The sequence below is a fragment of the Rhipicephalus sanguineus genome, chromosome 7 (assembly GCF_013339695.2).
Source record: "Rhipicephalus sanguineus isolate Rsan-2018 chromosome 7, BIME_Rsan_1.4, whole genome shotgun sequence".
Taxonomy (NCBI): domain Eukaryota; kingdom Metazoa; phylum Arthropoda; class Arachnida; order Ixodida; family Ixodidae; genus Rhipicephalus; species Rhipicephalus sanguineus.
In genome coordinates, this window is record NC_051182.1 from 71,147,546 (window position 1) to 71,170,239 (window position 22,694).

Genomic DNA, 22,694 nt, shown 5'->3' on the forward strand with positions numbered 1-22,694 from the left:
CCGTAATGCTATTTTCAAGCTGAATCGTCATGGCGTCTATCATGTTCTTTCCAGTGTTGGTCAGCCTCTGAAACGCCCCGACGAAAGGACCATCACGTACTCGTAGAAACGCGACATAGGAGTTCAATTTTTATCCGCGCAGGTTTGGCGTTTTTTGTTTATTTGCGCGTCCTAGTTTAACCTCCTTGGGCAGAACGCATTCCCATGTTTCACTTCAATTCACATTGGGTAAGCACGGGCGCGTGGCCTAGTGTTCAAAGCACTCGCTTTCAGACGTGGGAAACCTGGGTTTAGAACTCAAACCGGGAGAGAGAGAGAGAGAGAAATAAACGTTTATTTGTGAAACAGTGTTCCGAGCGATGCCGAGGTGCCAGCTGTGGATATGCACATATTTTTGGGTGAGGATGGTTTTTGGGAACACCGCGAGCTGCACATGTCCGTCACAACAAAAAAACGCTCCTTGCGGATTAACACCAGAACTGAGTGCCAGCTTCGGACACTAATGTACATGATTTTGCGTTAGCATAATTATTTTAACTAAATTAATTGGCCCTTTTCTGTGGTATATTTGTTGTAAATTTAAGGACGACCCTATTCGGTAGTGAACGTGCAGGGAATATAATATTGCCTTACCCCGTTTCACACATCAGGTGCAACGCTGTGGAAGCTATGCAAGAAGTTCGGTCAACGAGATGAATAACTCCGCATGTCTCCTGGTCGGTTTTGTCGTTGGAAACGCTCTCAAGAGCCCAGGCCGAGCCTGCGCGAGATGTGCCGTGACGGGCTGCAAATGAAATGCCAACAATCGAAAGCAACTACACTCTATGCCATTCAGCAGCACAGTAAGAAACGTAAAGCGCCGTTTGTTTATTTTTAAGCCAAAAAACATCAATTACTTTACTATACTCACCGTAAAAACGAAGAATAAGTAAGTATTCTGGGTAATAAATGCATGGAACTATTTCTTAACGCGTACGCATCTCCTGAAAGAAGCCTCGCTAGCATCCGAAGCGTTCGCTGATGTGTGGAACAGAGTATAGGGCTACAACGCCATAATTCGTTAACGGTCATTAATAGGCCACAACGTTGCCTCGCTGCAGATCGCCGGGCTTGCTCTGCTTTGGCGTTGTCGGGGCTTCGGCGTCGTCTGATAAATTGTCGACCAACGTTCGGTATTCGAACACTCGCATTCCGAACAACCACGTGGACGCCCTCGAAGATGACGTAATCAATGTTCCACTTTTCAGACAAGGCTTATTGCCGACAGCATACAGTAAGCACAAGGATGCGTTTCACGCATAAAATTTAAATGACATTTGAGAGGGCCACATCCTTGCCGAGTACTATACTGTCTGTGGCTTAACGTAGACGACTCTTCGAAAGAGTCACGAAGTGACAGATCTCCCCACACACTGGGACTGCCAATGAAGCCGAATATCTAAGGGGCCGCCAAGCTTAACTCATCCTTAAAAGCCGCCGTGCTTGATCTGGTTATTGTGCAAAATTCTGACGCCTTTCCAAATAACTTTACTCATAACCTACACTTTAAGAATGACTGCAAAAAATAACTTCAAATTTCCGTTTGATCACTTATCCAAACGACTTCAAGGTAGTGAAAATCTTTCGAATCCTGCCCTTTAAATCGCTGCCACGAGTGCATCACTAATCAATGGCCAGGTGCACCTAAAATATCCACTCAAAGGAATAATATAGCCAAAACAATGAATGAATGAATGAATGAATGAATGAATGAATGAATGAATGAATGAATGAATGAATGAATGAATGAATGGAAATCCAGCAAAGCAGACTCAATGTGGGAATCAGTTTCATGAGATCCAGTCAGGCGGTAGCCGCCTTTACCGGATTCCACCTTGAGCCAAGCATTACGAGGTGTTTCAACGTCTTCAAAAGTATCTTTACGGATATTGTTGGACTTACCAGGCACGCCGTGTACACTGGCTGCAAAGTGTAGGTCATGCTTCAAGAGAACGTCGACACTCACCTTAGAGCAGACACGTCTGTTCCATCGCCACGAACTGCACTCTGTGGGGCGATGACGTGCACATCATACGTATCAGTCGTAGGCGTATTGACGCTACGCTTCACTGTAGCTTGCGAAGTCAGATAAGTAATATTAGTTACATTGGTATAAAAGCAGATACCCGACACTGCCAGCCCAGTTGGAGTCGTCCTAACTTGGTGCTTGTATACTGTCTTTTCCCGCAACAGTTTCAAGCAATGGTGTGACTTCGTGCTAGAATATTTGAGTGCCATGAAGAATGCCTAGATTCGATTCCAGCTGCAGCTATGATGTTGATTATTTGCTTCCATCGTGATATTTAACCCATCGAGAACACCGCCGACCCGGGCATCGCATTTTTTGTGACACGGGCTCCATCACACTGTCGGGTTCACGTTTTCAAACTTTGGCTTTATATAGACTGAGAATCCCCTGTGGAGCCTACCCTTGCACCATGGGCCTCGATGAGCGAGTGTGTGTGACGCGTGACTAGTGTAAATTATTTCGCATTCAAAATCAAAGCCAGTTCTACCCCAGGTAAAGCAGTACAAGCTACGGATCATAGGTTCTCCCGTGTTTATCTCGTGTTTATCAGCTGTTTCCTGCTCTTTTCTGTTCTTTTCGTGACGTTATATGACAATTTATATCTTTTAGGATTCATTCCTCAAGATCATCTGATATGTGTTGCGATTATCACTTTTGTAGTCGATGCTCTCCTTTTTTTCCTTCTACTATTTACAGCGCTGTGCATCTAACTCCCGGCGCTGGCTTTCCCCCTCCGCTACTCTCTTCCGTACCCATGTGGCTGTTGCTTCGCTGCCACTTCGCTGTCACTTCGCTTAATCGGCAGGCGAATTAGCCTTTCGTCGACGCTGGCGTTCATGGGCAATCGCGCCCTGGCATTCCAAACGTGCAGCCTGCTCGGCTTATGTGTATCAATCGTGGTACCTGCGTGACGCAACCGAGACATGAGACTGCGTGACACCAACGTGAAACATGCGACAACGAGAAGGCGGTCCCTTAAAACAGTTCTCATGCATATACATGCGGTGGACGAGTCGTATGTTGTGCACCCCCAAATTACAAGGACAGACCATTGAAGGCTCAAAAATGTTGTATCGCTATGATGTTTCACTGCCCCAAGTGCTTGTAAATAGACCTTCTTAAAGCAATGCCAGGGCGCCCTGCAGCCGCGCAGAGCACTATGGGAAAACTGTGTACGTCTAGCGAGCCGGTAGTTCAGTCAACTGCTCGTTGGCGCCGTGGGAGCATGAATAGAAAAGAACACGCAGCCGCTTCTTTTACGGTTCTTAAATCGTAAATACTACACATATCCAAATGCACCTCCAGGTATGTATATCTACGCACGAAATGTCAAGAGATAACGCAGAGAATGTAGGTGATACCAAGCGGATGTATGTAGCAGTTAAGCGGCATGCGCGTCATCGCGTACCGATATCGTCAAGGCAGATTATCGTAGGGAATATGAGCTCGAACGCCGAATTCACATTCATTCAACGATTACTTGCTGTGTATGGATATGAATGTGACTGATGAAATGACAAGTGATACCGTTCCTCTTGACCCTTATGGGAATACCGCTAGAGGGACGTTGCAGAGAAAGAATACACAACGACGAAGTGCTAGTCTAGTGCGTGCCGTGGACAGTGCTCGCGCTGGACTCAGGGGTGTACGCTGCCGGCCATGGCAGGCGCGGTGATCTCCCACATTTGCGCCTGCAACGTGGGGCCCCGGCGCCGTTCCGGGTAGGACAGCGTTCGTGGGGGATACCGCGTCTCGTCAGCTGTTGCGTTGCCCGCGAATGCCCGCCGTCCGGACTGCAGCCATGAGAGCAGCCGTGAGAGCTGGTGAGCTCTGCCGGAGACCAAACGAACAAACTCCAGTGGCTGTGTCGGCTGTCCCACAGTTCGCACAGAAAATCCAGGACTTTTACCGACAAGCAAGCCAACGTCGCCACGCAGCAGAAGGCCGACGTAGTCATCTCGGCCAAGGAGAAGGGGGCCGGCGACACCAAGACTGAAAGGTATCCGCAGGAACGGAATTGAGCCGAGGTGAGCGAAGGCGATTACATGAAGGAGTTCAAAAGGCGGATCACAAAGACAAGGAGAACGCGTAATCCCAAGACAACGCGGAGAAGGAGAAGAAGATGAAGAATAAGCTAGAGGAAAGGGAGGAAGCCGAGAGCCAGAAGGAGGACTACGCTAAGAACAAAGACGAGTTAGAAGATGACGAGGTAGCTGCGCAGGGCGCATGTGAGGGGGAAGACACAAATGAAGGCGGAAGATGATGCTGCAGATCCCGCGTTCTTGTGCAGAGGACTATGACGAGGAAGAGGACGATCCCAAGGAAGAAGAAGACGAGAAGGACGAGACGATCGGCTAGGAGGAGAACGGCGCATCGATGGAAATGGTGTGGTCTACGACGAAGAACAAGACGGAGGAGGAGGATTCGAACGTGGGCTGTCGGGCGACGGGCTTCTGCTTCACCCTCCCATACCCTGCAACCCTGAGGCGGCTGGCTGGCCTTCCTGCTGGTTGGCGGCTGCACCTCACCGGCGACTTACTCAGTGCTCTTTCTGAGCGAAGACAGGGACCGCGACCGAGTGGTTGTCTAAGCCCACGTATGGTTTAGGACCTGCGGGATATTCTGGAAGACATCGAAAGGTTTAGGACCCGCAGGTGCCTGGAAGACCTCGATCCCGGAGCTGCGCTGCCTGGTCTGCTGCGCCTCTTCGCTTGGTGCACCAGCTCTCCAGGTTTTACCGCCGGTGGGGGCGTCGTCCTAGTCGGCTGCCGCGGACCGTCGCCATCGCTCCCTGGGGGGGCAGTATGGTAATACCGCTAGAGGGGCGTTGCAGAGAATGGATTCTTGACTACGCGACGAACGAGGCTGTGGATGGGCGGAGCTCAGCTATGAAGCTGTGCTGTAAAAAGGTGCAGACGATTTCAGGGCACTTCGTGCTCTTGTACGAATGCAGGAAATTTTAGTGGGTACTATTAAGAGCGCTTCACATGGTCTTAAATGTATGCGGTAAGGAACATTAAACGAAGATCGTCCACTACGTCTTTGGAAAAAAACGTGAACAGTATGGATTACCATATGTACTCTACTGTAGGAGAGCAGTATACCGCCCCTGTAGACGGGCTGGATAAGGCTAGGGGAGAGTTGTCTATGGAGCCAATATACAAAGGTACACATAGCTTGTCAACGCGAAAAGCCATCGTGGTCGATCTGATTGCATAGGTGGAAATCTGCTGCCTATTCAAAACGTTTTACTCATACCTAAACAATAAAAAGTACAACAAAAATATATTAAGGTCCAATTTTATCATTTAACCAAACTGTGGTGTCATGCGAAGCCAGTGTGACGTCACGCTGATAGCGCCGGTGCTTCATGGCTATATAAGCGCTGTGAACCGGGCGCTCAGGTTCTTTTGGTGCTCAGTATTCATGTAGTAATAAACCATCTTACTGTTCTCGTTCACGGCCACTCTGGCTCTGCTCGTCCCTCGAGGCTACAACAGACTGGCGACGAAGATGAGATCCGAATTCCACTGGGCTACAAGACACCATTAGCGGCGGTTCCGAAGCGCTGCGAAGATACAGGCAGGATGGCGACGTTGGGAAGGTTTGATCAGTTCATCGAGGACGGTGACGAAGATTTTCAGTCCTACGTGGAGCGGTTCGACCACTTCCTGAAGGCCTCCCAGGTGAGCGACGACCTGAAGGTGTCAGTGTTCATAACGGCAATAGGAAAGAAGGCCTATAAAACTCTGAAAACGTTGCTGGAGCCAGAAAAGCCAGAAAACAAGACGTACGCACAGTTAGTACAGACACTGAAAGAGCAGTACGTTCCCAAAACTTCCGTGATTGCCGAGCGTTTCAAATTCAATCGTTGTTTCCAACAAGATGGGCAAGCGGTGACAGCCTTCGCTGTAGAGCTGAAGCGGTTGGCGACATCCTGTGATTTCGGAACGTTTCTGGACGACGCTCTGCGCGACCGGTTTGTGGCAGGACTTTGTGACAAAGAAACACAAGCAGAGCTGCTAAAGACAAGCAAGCTGGCTTTTAAAGAGGCCTGCGATATCGCTAGGAGTATCGAGTTGGCCCGGAAAGAAAGCCAGGATTTTCAGCCCAAGTCGGCGCAAGGAATGATCAGCGCCCTTAACCGCAAAACAGATAGCGGGAAACGCCCACCACGCTGGAGAGAAGAAACTTCGGGGATGCCTGCTGGCACCAGGGGGGCGGAACCACTGCACTGTTTCCGATGCGGCTCAGAGCATGAAGCATCTATCTGCAAATTTCGCAAGTACCGTTGTCGGGTGTGTAAACGGGTTGGACACTTAGCGAAGATGTGTAGGGACAGAGGTAGAGACGCTGCGAACGTGATAGACGAGGAAAGTGACGCGGGTGAACATGTGCTGTACAATATCTATTCCTGTGAGGGGCGCACCAGACTCTACGAAATTTGCCTGAAGCTAGATCAGAAAAGTGTGCGCATGCAGATTGACACAGGGGCGTCTGTGTCAATTGTACCAGAGTCACTGTGCAAGAAATACTGGCCCAGCCTACCTTTAGAGCCATGCAGTCTTAAGCTAAAAACCTACGGAGGCACTCCGCTGACGGTAAAAGGGAAGCTAAACGTTTCCGTAGAGCACAATGGTCAGCACAAGCAACTTCCGCTAATTGTCGTGAAAACAAACGAGAGTACTAACACTATGCTGTTGGGGCGAGACTGGCTGTCAGCACTGAAGTTAGACTGGGCTAGTGTGCATGGGGTTTGCTTGGACAAAGTGGCGTTGTTGCTTGAAAAATATGCTAAGATTTTTGAGCCTACCTTGGGTCTAATTAAGAACAGGGCCATTAAGTTAGTGCTTAAAGAGAATAGCACACCCGTTTTTTGTAAAGCGCGGTCGGTACCTTTTGCAGTTAAAGAAGCAGTGTCTTCGGAACTGCAGAACCTCGTGAAAACCGGAGTGTTAGTACCTGTTCAGCAGAGTGAATGGGCGACGCCACTAGTAGTGGTGCCTAAACCAAACAACCAGGTCAGGGTGTGTGGGGATTTCAAGGTGACACTAAACCCATGCCTAAGAACTGATCATTACCCCCTTCCCGTGATTGAGGATCTGTTTGTAAAGCTGGCCGGTTGCAAATATTTCACGGTGTTGGATTTGTCCACTGCATACCAGCAGCTGGAATTGCATCCCCAAGCGCAGTCGCTAGTCGTGATCAACACGCATTTGGGTTTATTCAAGTATACGCGCTTACCCTATGGCATAACGAGTGCACCTTCGATTTTCCAGGCAGTTATGGATGAGGAGTTGAAAGGACTTGATCGGGTAGCGTGCTATCTAGACGACGTGCTGATAGCAGGAGCTACCTTTGAGGAATGTTTCCACAAAGTGGAAATTGTGCTGTCCCGGTTTCTAGAAAGAGGCATTCGACTGAAAAAAGAGAAATGTAAGTTCTTTCAAACTTCTGTCTTGTATTTGGGGCACGTTCTGGACGAAAAGGGCATACGCCCGTCAGAGGAAAAAGTAAAAGCTATAACGGAGGCTCCTGCACCTGCGAATGAGGCACAGTTAAGAGCTTACTTAGGGTTGATAAACTATTATGCAAAGTTCGTTCCCCACGTGGCCACGAGACTCAGACCACTGTATGACGTGTTGAACCAAGAAAAAGGCTTCGAGTGGTCCCGTGAGGCAGAGCAAGTGTTCCAGCAAAGTAAAACGTGGTTGACGGAAGGAAACGTTTTGACATACTACGACCCAACGAAAGAGATAGGGCTGGTGTGTGACGCATCCATGTATGGCGTGGGCGCCATTCTGTTTCATAAGATCGATAAGGTGGAAAAACCTATTGCTTATGCGTCTAGGGCACTGAGCAAAGCAGAGAAAGGTTATGCTCACATTGAAAAAGAGGCTCTCGCCGTGGTCTTTGGGCTGAAGAAGTTCCACAAATACCTATTTGGGCGTAGTTTTGTCATTTATTCGGACCACCAGCCATTAGCCAGCCTTCTGGGGCACGGCAGACCAGTTCCAGTAATGTCTGCAGCGCGCATGCAACGATGGGCTTTGTTACTGGCGGCGTACAATTACAGATGGGTGTACCGTAAAGGCAGCAACATGGGAAACGCTGACGCGCTTTCGCGGTTGCCGTTGGCGAATGAGCGAGATGTCTCAGATTACGTACAATTTTTCTCTGTGGTCAATGAACTTCCACTGTCTGCTGACATAATCAGCAAGAAAACGAGTACTGATAGAGTGCTATCGAAAGTGTTGTGGTACACGAGAAATGGCTGGCCTGCGCATGTCACTGATAGTGAATTGGAACCGTACTTTGTTCGCCGGTATGAACTATCGGTAGATCAGCAGTGTGTTACGTGGGGAAATCGGGTAATTGTTCCGCACTGTTTGCGTAACCAAGTATTGGCACTTTGTCATGAAGGTCACCCCGGAGTTACGCGCATGAAAATGCTCGCGCGCAGCTATGTCTGGTGGCCTCAGTTAACCCAAGATATTGAAAATGTTGTTAAAAGTTGCTGTACTTGTCAGTTGACGCAGAACGCTTCACCTAAGGCCCCACTACAAACTTGGGGTTGGCCGAGCCGCAGATGGCAGCGAATCCACCTGGATTTTGCATTCGCAGACAACAAGTGGCTCCTCGTGCTGGTGGATGCCCACTCCAAGTGGGTGGAGGTGTTTGTGATGAATTCAACAACGACCGAGAAGACCGTCGAGAGGCTGCGTGGGGTGTTCGCATCGTATGGCCTTCCAGAGGAGGTTGTTACGGACAGCGGGCCTCAGTTCACGGCAAAGAGTTTCACAGAGTTCCTGCTTAAGAACGGAGTGCGGCACACCAGAACACCTCCCTACCACCCCGCATCCAATGGAAGCGCCGAGAGATGCGTCCAGACGGTGAAACGGGATCTTACGCGACAGCTTCTCGACGAAAGGTCATCGGGCCAGAGTAAGACCCTACAGCACCGCATAGATCTCTTTCTGTTCAGGTACCGGAACACGCAGACCACAACCACGGGGCAGACACCAGCAGAACTGTTTTTGTCGTGGTCGCCCCGCACTCGCCTGACTATGCTACAGCCAGACCTGGAGAGACGGATGGAAGAACGGTTCTCCAAAGTAAAGGCCCAAGTTGACGAAAGAAGAGGGTCGGAAAGAGCTTACAAAGAGGGGGAAAGCGTTCTGGTCCAAGGCCTTCGTCCAGGTGATCCCAAGTGGCTGATAGGTGTCATCGAAAGAAGGTGCAGTGCCGTTACGTACCTTGTGCGCGTAGGATCCGAAAACAGGTTCACGCATGTAGACAATTTACGTCCGCGCTACTTTGAGAGTGTCGAAGAAGGCCCCAGTGAGCGTCCCTGTTTCGTGCCCAGCTCAATTCCAGACCCTGGGTCCGAAGCCCCTCCTACGAGCCCCCGTCCCCTTCCGGTTCGTGAGCCTCCCAGGTCTGCTACCGCACCGCCAGAGCCACCCGGAGACTCAGCTCCCTCGGAACAACCAAATGCAAGTCCACATCAAGGCTCTGCCCCGGCAGCGTCCCCTCTGCGAATACCTGCGTCTCCTCTGGGTGCTCAGACTCTTCGACGCAGTGCTCGTACAAGAAAACCTCCCGATTGGTATAGGCCATAAACATTGTAGGAAGGAGTGTGGTGTCATGCGAAGCCAGTGTGACGTCACGCTGATAGCGCCGGTGCTTCATGGCTATATAAGCGCTGTGAACCGGGCGCTCAGGTTCTTTTGGTGCTCAGTATTCATGTAGTAATAAACCATCTTACTGTTTTCGTTCACGGCCACTCTGGCTCTGCTCGTCCCTCGAGGCTACAACACAAACGACTGCAAGATGAAGAGGATACTTAGAATGGCGCCGCTGAAATGTCTGCTAAGAATTCCGAGCAAGGGCCAGGCTCAACTCAAAGAAGCACTGAGAGGCCCGCTCGATCGAAAATGATGCGGTCTCTTGCGTCGCGCTGAAACACATTGGTACAAGTGGGAACGCTGCGTTGAGACTTTCGTCCACTCGGGCGCTAGGAAACGTACAGCCACGTGCTCATAGAACGAAAAAGGACACAAAGCGAGGATTGAGGCGTGCGCGATACGCTGAATCCCACCAAATGCTGCAGTTTTGTTTACCTACTGTTCTAAATCAATTATACAAAGAAAATGGTCTCAGTGTATCAAGTCTGTCGTTAAAAAAGCTACGCGACGTATTTATGTGGTTGCTTGTGCTGCCATGGGTTCATTTGTTTGTCTTTCTCTATGGCTTTAGCACTTCGCCTAATTTCTTCCCCTTGTTTTGATATGTTTTCACGATGACCTTGTTTGTTTATTCCGACCGTGGATGTTTACTGTTTTTCTGTTTTAGTTAGTCCATTCATTATGTATACCGTGGATTTGACCGCTGTGAAGCTGCCCAGTGTATGAGGTGGCCAGGTTCCCCTCAAGCTGGCTCAATACAGCTTTTTTGCCTGGTGATCCTCGCAACCTTGTTGTGAATAAACACAATTTAATTCAATATATGACCATGTTGAAGAGCCGCTGCGTTTCCTGGTATCCTTTACCGAAAAGAAAGGATGTGAACGTCGGTTACGACAAAATCTTGTATGGCACGGAATAGTATTAAAGGTGCAAATTATGAACTAAGAGATATTCGTTTTCGAAGAAAAGAACTCACAGGGCCTCTTATGCAAGACGACTGGAAGGCGCGACCGATCTTTTTTTTTCTTCTCAGTCGACGTATTGATCCTACCCTGCCACCCTCCGAAAGCTTTCTGCACCGAACGGGCTTTTTCACCGTACTGCTTCTGTGACCGGCCCAGAGTTGACCAAGCTACGATGTCATGTGATGACGCCATCATGTGACGTCACATCACGCGACGTCCTAATGAAGTCACGTTTTTTTATCTGTGACGTTATAATGACGTCATATGGTAACATCATCACGTGATGACTTTTTCATCACTTGGCCCCGACGCCGCGAGACACCGACGGTTAATTTCCGCGGTCGATGAGGCATCTCAGGCTTTCGCCTTAATACTGCTTGCAGGGTCGTATTCATCTCCTGGTCACCAATAATATTTTCGAACAGTACGAGGCTCCTCAAGCGAACCGGCAACACAATGGCACTCGTGTTTTCTTTAAACAAACTTGGTGCGATCCGTGAAGTGGCGCCATAGCAGCAAAAAACTCAACTAGGCAACTCCCGCCACTCTCGCGGCACGCCACAGGCCGCACGCTTTCTTGATTTTATCGAGGGGCCGTGGCACTTACTCGAAACAACACTGCCGCTTACTGAGTGGCCGTGGCTATGAACGAATGACTGAATGCGAAACAGTTTCGGTGTAAGCATGTGCATTGGCCGAAGAGTATGTTACGTGCGCCCAACTGACACAGGCAGACCACTCAAGCCTACAGTAATCTGCGTCGCCGTATGGTTCAGATGCCGCACGTGTACGGTATGCGCCGCCAGTGTAGCACAGTTGTTAAAGAGTGCCCAAGGCCACAGTGTCGCCTAAATTATCCAACACTGGCGGAAGTTTCCGCCATTTAGCTGAAACAAGCGAATAATAGTCCTCATTTAGCAAACAGCAGCCTGCAATAGCCGTCATTTATGGTACACTAGAGCTTGTATAGAAGGCTACCAGTAACGGCAAATGTACACCCCGATTTTTTCTTCTAAATACGGTATTGTACCAAATAATACCCAACGTAACCCGGTGCGTCCCTACGGACTACTCATAATGAAGACTAAAACTGCGCTAAAAGCCAATAACAAAGACGAGGAAAACAGGACTCGCGCAGTCTTAGTCTTCATTATGAATCTAAACCAACTAGCCCGACTTGGTGACCTACGGACTGCACCTAGTTGCTTTGGGAGAGAGAATGTAGCCCTAGAATGCTTACACATTCAAAAAATAGTAGGCGATGAAACCGCTACTTTCATATGGCATACAAGTGGGGACGCATTACAAGCGCAGCTGTATTCGCATTTGTATTCGCGTTGTTGCTCGTTTCGTCGGAGTTAAGGCTGAGTCACATCCGCGACTAACACCGGTTGCGTGACCATTTCCGACTGGCGAACAAAAGGCGACTCTACGCGACCGACGTTGCCATCTGCGTTCACACATGCGTTCATACACTCTAAGCGCGGTAACGTTTACAGAAGGTGCACATTTTCACAAATTTGTGTACCTTTGAAATGGAAGTTATCTAGTAGCCTTTGCAAAATTAACCTTTTTTTTTAAATTTACAAATTTACGTCTCAGTCGCTCTGTTGAACCATGAGTGACACCAGGAAAAACGTGCGCGGAATTTCACTGCTGTTGGCTCTGCATGCTCGCTCCGCACACGGACAGACACACAACGTACTGGAAGTTCGAGTGCTAGCGCGCAAAAATCTTGACGCTGCGCCGTAGCCACATCAGAATGTATGGCTAGCGGAACTACACAAGACAGGGCACCGACGGAACGCATTTAACATTACCATTGGCGTGAGCAGTCATCCCTGTTAGGTGGGGGCACCTACTTAGGTGGGGAACCCCACCAACCCTGTGCGCAGGCCTGTGAACATTACATTGAGGTCGCCAGAAAGTGGTGAGAATGGACGCGCACTAAATCAATCAATAGTAAATCACAGTGCATTAAAGCGAACCATCAGTTAGTCAACGTACATTAAACTGCTTGCATGGATAAAAGCTTACATCTAGGACGCTGCGTGTTCTATGAGATAAAAGTAAGCAGTTCCTACGTTCAAGAAGGCACGGTAATGTATAAAGTGCGTTTAGAGAAACGATTTATAGTATAGTACATGCATGTGCTATGGGTGAACTGCAACCGGTTCTCTATTAACATGGAATGTCAAAGTGTTCACGAAAGATGTATAGCCTCACGTTGGCTTCTCTAATATGTTTGTTCAGGACAAAATGGGTACAATTACGGCACAAATTTGGGAGAGCTGCACGGCGTCCCTGCGACGGACACACTTGACGAAACCCACTGCCAATGGAGCCACTTGATGAGTGCTCGACTCCTGTATGCTAACGTGAAGAGCCACTGTGCATGCTCTGACGAAATCTGCAGCTTCTATATACCAGGCTAGTCTCAATAAAGTGTGTACACCAAATAAATGTATGGACGCGAGGTAGGCTGGCAACCGTAGTGGCCAGCCCCTCGAAAGGGAACAACGAAGTTGATCAGTGTGCGCGCGCTTTTGGGTGTCCGCCTTGTTCTAGAGTAAACGTTCCTATTTTGTATCTTTGCCCTGTGTCTTCTCCCATCAATCAGCTAGCCTGGTGACATTTTCTGGTAGAGGTGCTGGGTACGGTAGATGATACGGTCTCCAGAGCGCACCTCAGACGCAAGCCCGCCGAATAGTCCGACCGAGCTTACCTCTGTGCACGTACGTACCAGTCATCGTCTCCAGGGCCTCCACCGCAGCACGGTTTGCTACCTCAACGCACGCGAACTATGAATCAAACACTTCCTAACGCTACCGTGTAAACCACCTGCGCAGCTCGTCGTCAACCAAACCAGGACGCCGAAGACATTTCATGGAGCTGCATTCGAGGATGCCGACGACTGGCTTGAGTACTTCGACCGGGTTGCCATCATCCATGACTAGACCCAAGAGCGTAAGCTACGCTATGTGTACTGTGTTCTCGAAGATTCAGCAAAAACGTGGTTTTAAAATCATGAGGCAACGCTAACGTCGTGGGATCAGTTTCGTCGGCAGTTCCTCAGCGCCTTTGCCAGAGCGGACAGGAAGGAGAGAGCTGAGTGTGCGATGGCGGCCAGAGTTAAAGGCCCAAACGAAAGGGTAACAACATACATAGAGGACGTGGATCGGCTGTTCAGGCGTGCGGACACCTCTATGACTGAAGCCAAGAAAGTTCGTCACCTGATGCGGGGTGTAAAGGAAGAAATTTTTGCCGGCCTCATTCGAAACCCGCCTGCAACACTTGCGGAGTTCCACGATGAAGCCACCGCAATGGAGAGGGCCCTTCAACAGCGTGCCAGGCAGTATAACAGCGATGTCGTGCAACCAAGCCAGGTAACTTCTGTCACTCTCGGCAATGACATCGGCGCCTTGCGAGAGCTCATCAGGGCTGTCTTTAAGGAGGAGCTGCAAAAGATGCAGATGACTGCTCCACCTGTAGGGCAGCTCTCCGTTGCGGAGATGGTTCGCGCCGAGGTACATCATGCTGTCCACGCTCCCCAACACTACGAGGTGCCACAACAACGGCAGTGCGTCGAGATGAGTTACGCGCAAGCAGTGCGACGTCCTCCACCGTGCAGTACTCCCGGCGTGGTGCACCCCATTCAGCAAATGGAAGTCGGCTTCAGTCCTCGCAACCCACCGCTCATCGCCGAAGCAAGACCAAGGAAGAGCGATGTCTGGCGCACGCCGGACCACAGGCCCCTTTGTTTTCATGGTGGGGAAGCCGGGCACATCTACGGAACGTGCCCTTACCACCGTGTCGGTCTCCGTGAATTTTCGCCGAATGCCCCTCGTCCGCGACCTGGTGAGGGACCACTGGAAGTAGAGAACTTCATCTCGAATCGTCGTAATGTCGAGCATCGATGACAAGAGCCTCGTTCATCGTCTCCTGCTCGTTATAGGTCCCCAAGCCCAGCTTTTTCACGCGGCGCTTCGAGACGCCGCTCGCCCAGTCCTGCAGGTCGGGAAAACTGAGTTCAGCGACCTCCGGATGTGAGGCCGCTGACGCTGACTCCACTGAAGATCCTCCAATACGACGACATCGACGACAAAAAAGAGACACGCAGACGCAGCGAAAAGTGGCAACATCCAACATTACTGTAACCGTGGACGACGAAGAAGTAACGGCGCTAATAGAAACTGGAGCAGACACTTCAGTTATGAGCATGGACCTTGCCTGCAAGCTGAAGAAGGTGTCTACACAGTGGACTGGCTCGCAGATTCGGACGGCAGGGGGCCATCTTCCTTCTCTGGCGGGAAGATGCACAGAACGAGTAAGCATTCGTGGGTTTACGTATCTCGGATATTTCATGATACTGCCGAATTGCTCGAAGGACCTAATTCTCGGAATGGACATCCTGCAGGTTAATGTAGCCGTGATTAACTTGCAAGAATCGCAGGTAACATTTTGCACGGCGTACACCTTAAAGGGCATCACTGACGACAGTTATGTCAACGCCTTGAGGGTTGTCGACGACAACGTCACGTTACCGCCGAAGAGTTAGCGTATTGACCCTGGTAACCTGCGACGTATTCGACAAATTTGACGACTATGAAGACATTGCCGAGGCAAACATTCCCTTGTTGCTCAAACGGAACATCTGCATAGTCCGATGCCTTGTTCGGCTGCAGAATAAATGCTCTCAAGTTCTGCTTACAAACTTCAGTAATGAATTTCAGCACGTCCCTCAAGGCACCGCTGTCGCCTTCCTCAGCGATATCGCCGACTTCTCCGACATCGGTATGTTAGAGTTGACTTCATCGGATGCAGTAACTTGTGCTGACATAGGCAGCCGCATTCACGTTAATGCTGACTTGTCAGATGCGCAAACGGAGCGCCTGCTAAACCTTGTTACAGAATTCTCGGGTTGCTTCTCCTCATCATCGAAAGTTCAGCGCACTTCCTTGACCAAGCACCGTATTGTTACGGAGGAGTCGGCGCGGCCTCGTCGCCAGCATCCATACAGCATGTACCCAAAGGAAAGGGAGGCGATTGAGAGTCATGTTCAGGAAATGCAGAATGATGACGTCATTCAACCGTCGACAAGTCCGTGGGCGTCGCCTGTTGTACTAGTAAAGAAAAACGACAACACACTTCGCTTCTGCGTTGACTACCGACGACTTAACAGAGCCACCAAACGCGATGTTTATCCCCTGCCGCGGATTGATGACGCCTTCGACCGTCTACGCCATGCTCAGTTCTTTACATCATTAGACCTCAAGTCAGGGTACTGGCAAATTGAGGTTGACGAGGGCGACCGTGACAAAACTGCGTTCGTGACTGCCGACGGGCTATACGAATTTAGAGTACTTCCTATTGGTCTCTGTTCCGCTCCCGCCACATTTCAAAGAATGATGGACACTGTGCTCGCTGGTCTAAAGTGGTAGACGTGTCTTGTATACTTGGACGACGTCGTTGTGTTGTCAAGCACGTTCGACGAACACCTCACACGGCTAAAAAGCCTACTCACAGCAATACGCAAGGCAAACCTGACTGTCAAGCCCGAGAAGTGCTACTTTGGCTACCAGGAACTCAAGTTTCTAGGACACGTGGTGTGCCCTGACGGTGTTCGACGAGACCCAGACAAGCTGACTGCCGTTGCTGAGTTTCCTCGTCCTGAAGACAAGAAGGCTGTTCAGCGATTCCTTGGCCTCTGCGCCTACTGCCGTCGTTTCGTTGAAGGATTCTCCAAAATTGCGGAACCTCTTACGTGACTAACGCGACAAGATGTACCCTTCGTGTGGACGGAAGAGCAACAACAGGCCTTCGTACAGTTACGCAAGCGACTTCAAACAGCTCCAGTGCTGGCACATTTTCACGATACTGCGGAAACTGAGGTTCACACGGACGCCAGCAACGTAGGACTCGGAGCCATTCTAGTTCAATGGCAGGACGGCGCAGAACGTGTGATCGCTTACGCGAGCCGCAGTCTCATAAACAATGAGGTTAACTACTCTACCACCGAAAAAGAGTGCTTGGCAGTCGTTTGGGCCATCTGCAAGTTTCGACCTTATCTGTACGGTCGGCCATTTCGAGCGGTCAGTGACCACCATTCGCTTTGTTGGCTTGCCAATATCCGCGATCAACCAGGCCGCCTCGCTCGTTGGAGCCTTCGTCTTCAAGAGTACGGCATAACTGTCGTCTGCCGATCCGGATATAAGCATACCGATGCTGACTGCCTATCGCGTGCCCCTATTCCCGTGACATCATCTGACATGGAAGAAAGGTTGCCGTTTCTTGCTTCGTCGACGTGGTGTGGATGGCTGAACATCAACGTGAGGACACTGAGCTGCTTCGTCATCCGCTATCTTCAGGGAGCTGACGTTGTCCCACGCCCGCTATCACGAGGACTGACGTCGTATTGCCTACGGAACAATGTTCTCTACAAAAAAATGTCGAGAACAGCCAGGAAACTTTTCTCCTCGTCGTTCCGACGGCACTGAGTGGGGAAGTTTTACAGGCGTGCCACGACGACCCCTCTTCCGGTCACTTAGGCTTTGCGAGGACATTAGCGCGCATACGCCAAAAATACTTCTGGCCAGGACAATATTCGTCAGTTCAGCGCTATGTCAGGATCTGCCGTGACTGTCAGTAAAGGTCCACCCGTCAAGCCTGCCGGCTTCCTCCAGCCTTTGGATCCGCCTCCAGCGCCGTTCCAGCAAGTTGGAATGGATCTTCTTGGTCTTTGCAAACATCCCACTACGATCCATCACCGATCCATTACTTCACCGACCATAAAGCCGTTATAATGAAGGGGGAACGGAAGCCACCTTTGCAAACTGCCCACTACTTCGTCTTTGCAAACATCCCACTACGACCCATCACCGATCCATCAATTCACCGACCATAAGGCCGTCATAATGAAGGGGGAACGGAACTCACGTCTAGCTACCACTTAGGATTTTAGGATTAATAAAATTTCTTGTTTAAATATATACATTGTCACGTCTTTGATGACGTACTGGGATATCGCTTTGATTACTGCTGGGCGAAACCACTGAAGATTTCACGGTGTAACCATGATTGCTTCAGGAGCTTCGCCCAAGCTCTTCATCATTCACCCGTGGATATGCTGTAAATCTTTTTTGCTGTGTGTGCAGAGGGGGGTGGGAGGAGTTGGCCTTGCAGTGAAATTTTTCTTTCCCTAATGAAAACTATGCGCTCCGGTGCAGACGTGCGCTGGGTAGTGGGCTTCTGTAACTCTTTTCTAAGTCAACGTGGAATAGCTTCATTCAAACAGCACATTGCCTCACCAGTCGACTGCCGCAAAACTATTTTAGAATTATTCAAGGACAATAGGAGCTACAGGAATTTGCCGCAAGCTTCAAGCGCTTTCTCTCTATTTTCGTACAGCGAGCGCGCTCAAAGCTACACAGGGAGGGGGATGAAGATACGTCACTTTGTCAGCGTGCCTCACGACCTTGAGCTCTTTCTTTTTTTTTTCTACCAACGCACGGCTTAATTGCAGCGACTAGACATCGGCAACGTTTTTGACCAAAACGTTTTGCAGGCCCCCTTTAAATTGTACGAAATAATGATTATACAGTTGTATAAGTGTTGTATGATGTCAGCGACTGTTTTCAGAGCAATGGTAATAATGCTGGGTAATGTCGGTGAGTGCTGCCAATATGTCAAGTGAATAGCGGCACTCGCAGTAATGATTGCCAACTGTCTGATAATTCGCCAGTAAGGAGTTAGTGGTTCGTTGTTATTGGCAGTCGTTTTGAGCTGACAAGCAGACAACCTTATTTCATCCTAGCCGCAGCAGTCGCATTTAGACTGAGGCGAAGGTGCAGTGTACTATGTCAGTGCACGTTAAAGAGCCCCGTTCCCCAGGTGCCTAAAATTATGGAATCGTTATGTAACGCGTGGTTCATAGTGATATCGTGGATCTGACCAAGCAGGTTAATAAAAAAAATATTGGTTCTCGCACGTAAAGGCCGAGAAATTACCACTTCTTTATTTTGGTATCGTGTTGTAATTTTCTGATTCGCAGTATTTCGGTATCCGTGACAGCGGATAAGTATTTTAAAGAAAAAGTAGCTCATGAAGACATGTTTGCCTTGCATTCGCAGATGTTAACTTAAACGATACGGTGTATGGAAAGAAATACTTTAATATTTACCATGTGTTTGGTGGATACACGTGATGTAAGCTAGTCACTCAGATAGAAGCTTCAGATTGCACCAGAGCATGCACGGTGGCTCTTCAAGTAGGCATACATCAGTCTAGCATACAACAGTTGGCTCCATTGGTGGTCTGTTGACGCCTGTGGTCATCAGCACTCAGCTGTCTCAATGTGGAGTAATTAGCTGGCATTATTAAGGTCGACGCCTTTAACCCTTTCAGTCACGAATTACGAAGCACTGTCTGCAAATGCATCAAACGTCCATGGCATGATTTCAAGGCGCTCAGTATTACATTTCAAGAAATAAAATGAAGGAATGTGTTGTTTTGTGTGAGTTACAGTAATTATTGCTAATTAGCGTGTAATTAAATATCTAATTATTCTGCAATCGGTCAGCTTCAATCCTTGCATAAAAGAAATCAGCTATTAGGCCCAAAATGCATGCACAGTTTGTTTTTTGGTTGTATGCTTTTCGAGCGAAGAAAAAAAAATACTCTTGACGTTGGTCTTGGAACGTCACACGTCGAACGATTGTCGAACATGGTAGTGTCTCTAGCAAAGTGATCATCCGCAGAAATATACAGCATAATGAAGTTAAATAAGCGCTAGTTGTCCACTCAGGAAGCCTTCACGAATGTGCACACCAAGTTTCAGGTCATTTGAAGAAACACGCGGTGCGTGATGCGACTTCGAAGTTGATGTGTACATATGTACACACCGTGACTGAAAGGGTTAATGTGTCATACTCGCGGCGTCCATCCGTCCTTTCCTTGGCACGATGCCAGCTATGGCATCTCCCCCTCACACTGTCCCAGCAATCACGGGACGGCACAGAGACGCATAGCTACAGTTTGCGTGTTGCTCCTTCGAACGCGCATTGTGTTAAGGCTCTGTTATACTCCGACGTCCGACGCGAGCGCTCGCGAGGACGTTGCGTTTGGTCACGCCGAGCTGGCGACGCTACGCCAGGCGCAAATCAGTCTCCGCTACAGTCGAGCTAGAGTGACTCTAGTCGAGCCGGCTCCAACGCGCCGGTGCGATCGCATCTAGAGGAGCGCATGCGCAGTAAAGCGAAGAACGCCCGCGCCACCTGTCGCGAACCGACAAAACCGCCCGCGAAGCAGGTTCCTGTGCTTGCGAGTCCGGCGCGACCGGGGCGAAATGCAGCACGATCTATTCGGCGCCGAGCGACGCCCGAGCGCGCCAGCAGCCGTCGGCCGCGTCGAGGGCTGTTTTTTGCTGACTTAACGTCGCCGTGACGCGCGCGCTCGCTCGTCGACGTTACGCTGGAGTAGAGTGTACTAGAATAATTTCCTAGCGACGCTTCTGACAAGGGGCGCGCGTGCCCGTTTGTGTAGACGCCACCAGGCGCCGCCACTGCGCCTTTTTCTAGTAGACCGGTCGCTCTCTCCCCCGCTGCGTTTAACGCTCTCCTTCTCCGCGTTTGTAGGCGTTCCTTAAAGGAGTCATGAAGCACCCTTTGGGCTGATTGAAAAAACACATCCTGCGGAAAGCTGACACGGCTATGAACTGCTCTGCCAAATATTACAGTCGTGCGCGCCGGGTAATGGCCACAAGCGGTGCGCGAAGTTGCCGTTTCCCCAGGCACCCTCTTTTCAAACAGAGGCCGGTTCTCACTCTCGTCGGTGGGCGGGGCGTCTGTCCGCTGTACGTCGCAAGGGACATAGCATGCTTATTGGCCGATAGCCGACGTAAATCGAGAGCGGCGTTAGGATCAGATGCGCTTCTTGCCGCGGGGTGCCGCCACTTGCCGGCGCCGCACTCCTCAGTACACGGTAGCCGCACTCGCGCAAGCGAATCACAGCGGGAGAGCGATCGCGTTTCATGACGCGCGCTGGCGTAACTTCTTTCCCCCATGCCATCCCTCCCTGTCTAGCTTCCAGTGCGCTCGTCGGCACGAGAAAAGAGAGAAAGCGCTGGGAGCGTGCGCCAAACCCCCGTAACTCCGCTGATTCTTGACGGATTCGAGAAATTTTTGCGGCAATCGATTCGGGAGGCAGTACACTCCGATACTGAGGCCATTAGATCATTACTTGGAAAAGTGGTTCATGACCCCTTTAAGCACCGGACTCTTTGATTGCTGCGCAAAAAGACTGAATTTACTATAGTATAGTGTAAAGAAATTTTGTGAAAACCACAGCAACATACTAGTATCGACAACGTCGTCTGCTAGCGTAAATGCCGCAGACCGGCGGATTCATTGCAGTTCGGGACATCGCCTGCAGCAGTATCTATTCGCATTTTTTATCATACATTTGCACAAACCCATCATATGAGTAACTATGCGTGTTTTGCTTCTATTGCGCAATATCTAGCACAACATTTAAATCGCATGCTCATCGCAAACTACACAAAAGTGCTTAGCAACGTCTACGCTGCGTTGCTATGCCAGAAGGCGTACGATGAAATAACGGCCTCGACGGACGCATATTGATGGTGGTAAACTTTTTGTGATTTATTCTCGGTTGCAGAAACGCAGCTAAACAAGATTATTCCGGCGTTTCCTTACCTCATTTTACGGCGTGCAATGAGACGTGCTACATGGAAGCATCCTACAAGTAAGCGTCCGGAGAAAAAAAAGTCATCCACCATTTTTTTTACAAGAACTACGACGTTGAACGTAGCGTCGCAGGGGACGCGCACGAGGCAAGCAGCTGCAAAGCGCGTCTGAACCGGCCCAAACCGGCGCGAACTGGCTCCGCGACTAGAAAAAAGCGCAGCAACGCCACTAGTGGCGTCTACTGGCGTTTGCTTCAACCGGCCTATTGTTCCTGCCTCCTGGACGCGTCACTAGGAAATTATTCTAGTACACTATACGCTGGAGTATATCAGAGCCTTAACTGTTGCGCAACGCGGCGGCGTCCGTCCGTCAGCGCGCAACAGCCAAGAATGGGGATTCCCCCGACACCATGGAAAGTCAGTCGAATTGACACAACCTTTCGCCGAAAACACTTCGAAATTTACAGTGTCCTTCAATTATTTTGTACCAATCCTATACTAAACAAAGAGGTGGCTGAAGCTCTACATCTTTCGTGAATACCTTGACATTCCATGTTTACAGACAGCAGCTTGAAGCTCTACCATAGCACCTCTGTGTACTATGCTCTAAAGCGTTCACCGTAGTTTCTTGAGCACAGGGACTGTACTTCTACCGTATAGAGCATACAGTGTGCTAGATCTACGCTTTTATCCCAGGAGCCAGTTTAATCTGGGGTAGCCCACTGTTAATTCACTTTATTACGCTTTGATATACTATTGAACTTATTAGTGTATGGCGATTCACACCGCTTTTTGCCCATCTCGCGGTAATGTTCATGGTGAGCGCATAGGGTTGGCAAAAAGAGAACGCCCCCCCCCCCCCTACCCCTTAACATATCATGGGGCCGATATCTTTACTCAGTCGTACTTGACACTTCATTGTTTCATGTGCAGGATTGTGGAAATGAAGGTTTTTACTTTAGTGACATCGATGACTGCTGATGTGGCATTCAAAGAATAATTTACTTCTCACCTTTATCTTTGGAAAGCCCCAGACCAAATATACGCCATTGGGAGTAGGCTGTCATTGCTTCATTTTTATTTTTGCATGATTTGCAAAGATTGTTTTCTGTGGAACCCATAAAAAGGTGTGTCTGACGGGGGGGGGTCTGCGGTAAGATTGAACTCCCACCTAATGGACAGGCCTACGCACGCCTATGATAATCTTAACTGTGTTGTGTGGGTCTGCTGATTTGTGTAGTTACACTGGGCATCCTTTCTGATGTCTCCCT

General features: G+C 49.7%; 1 protein-coding gene across 1 annotated transcript; it reads left to right on the forward strand.

Annotated features, from left to right (window-relative positions):
* The first annotated feature begins 5,635 nt into the window (after positions 1–5,635).
* On the forward strand, positions 5,636–9,231 carry LOC125759309 (uncharacterized). The gene is made up of 2 exons (XM_049417745.1): positions 5,636–6,349; positions 9,054–9,231. Exons 1-2 carry the CDS (start codon positions 5,656–5,658, stop codon positions 9,131–9,133), a joined length of 774 nt encoding a protein of 257 aa, XP_049273702.1. The 5' UTR covers positions 5,636–5,655; the 3' UTR covers positions 9,134–9,231.
* The last annotated feature ends 13,463 nt before the right edge of the window (positions 9,232–22,694 follow it).

Bases quoted from the DNA above. Each gene is read 5' to 3' on its own strand.
- LOC125759309 (XM_049417745.1), top strand. From the start codon at position 5,656: ATGGCGACGTTGGGAAGGTTTGATCAGTTCATCGAGGACGGTGACGAA. The intron at 6,350-9,053 runs GCAAGTACCGTT...CTTTCTGTTCAG, and splicing joins AGCATCTATCTGCAAATTTC to GTACCGGAACACGCAGACCA.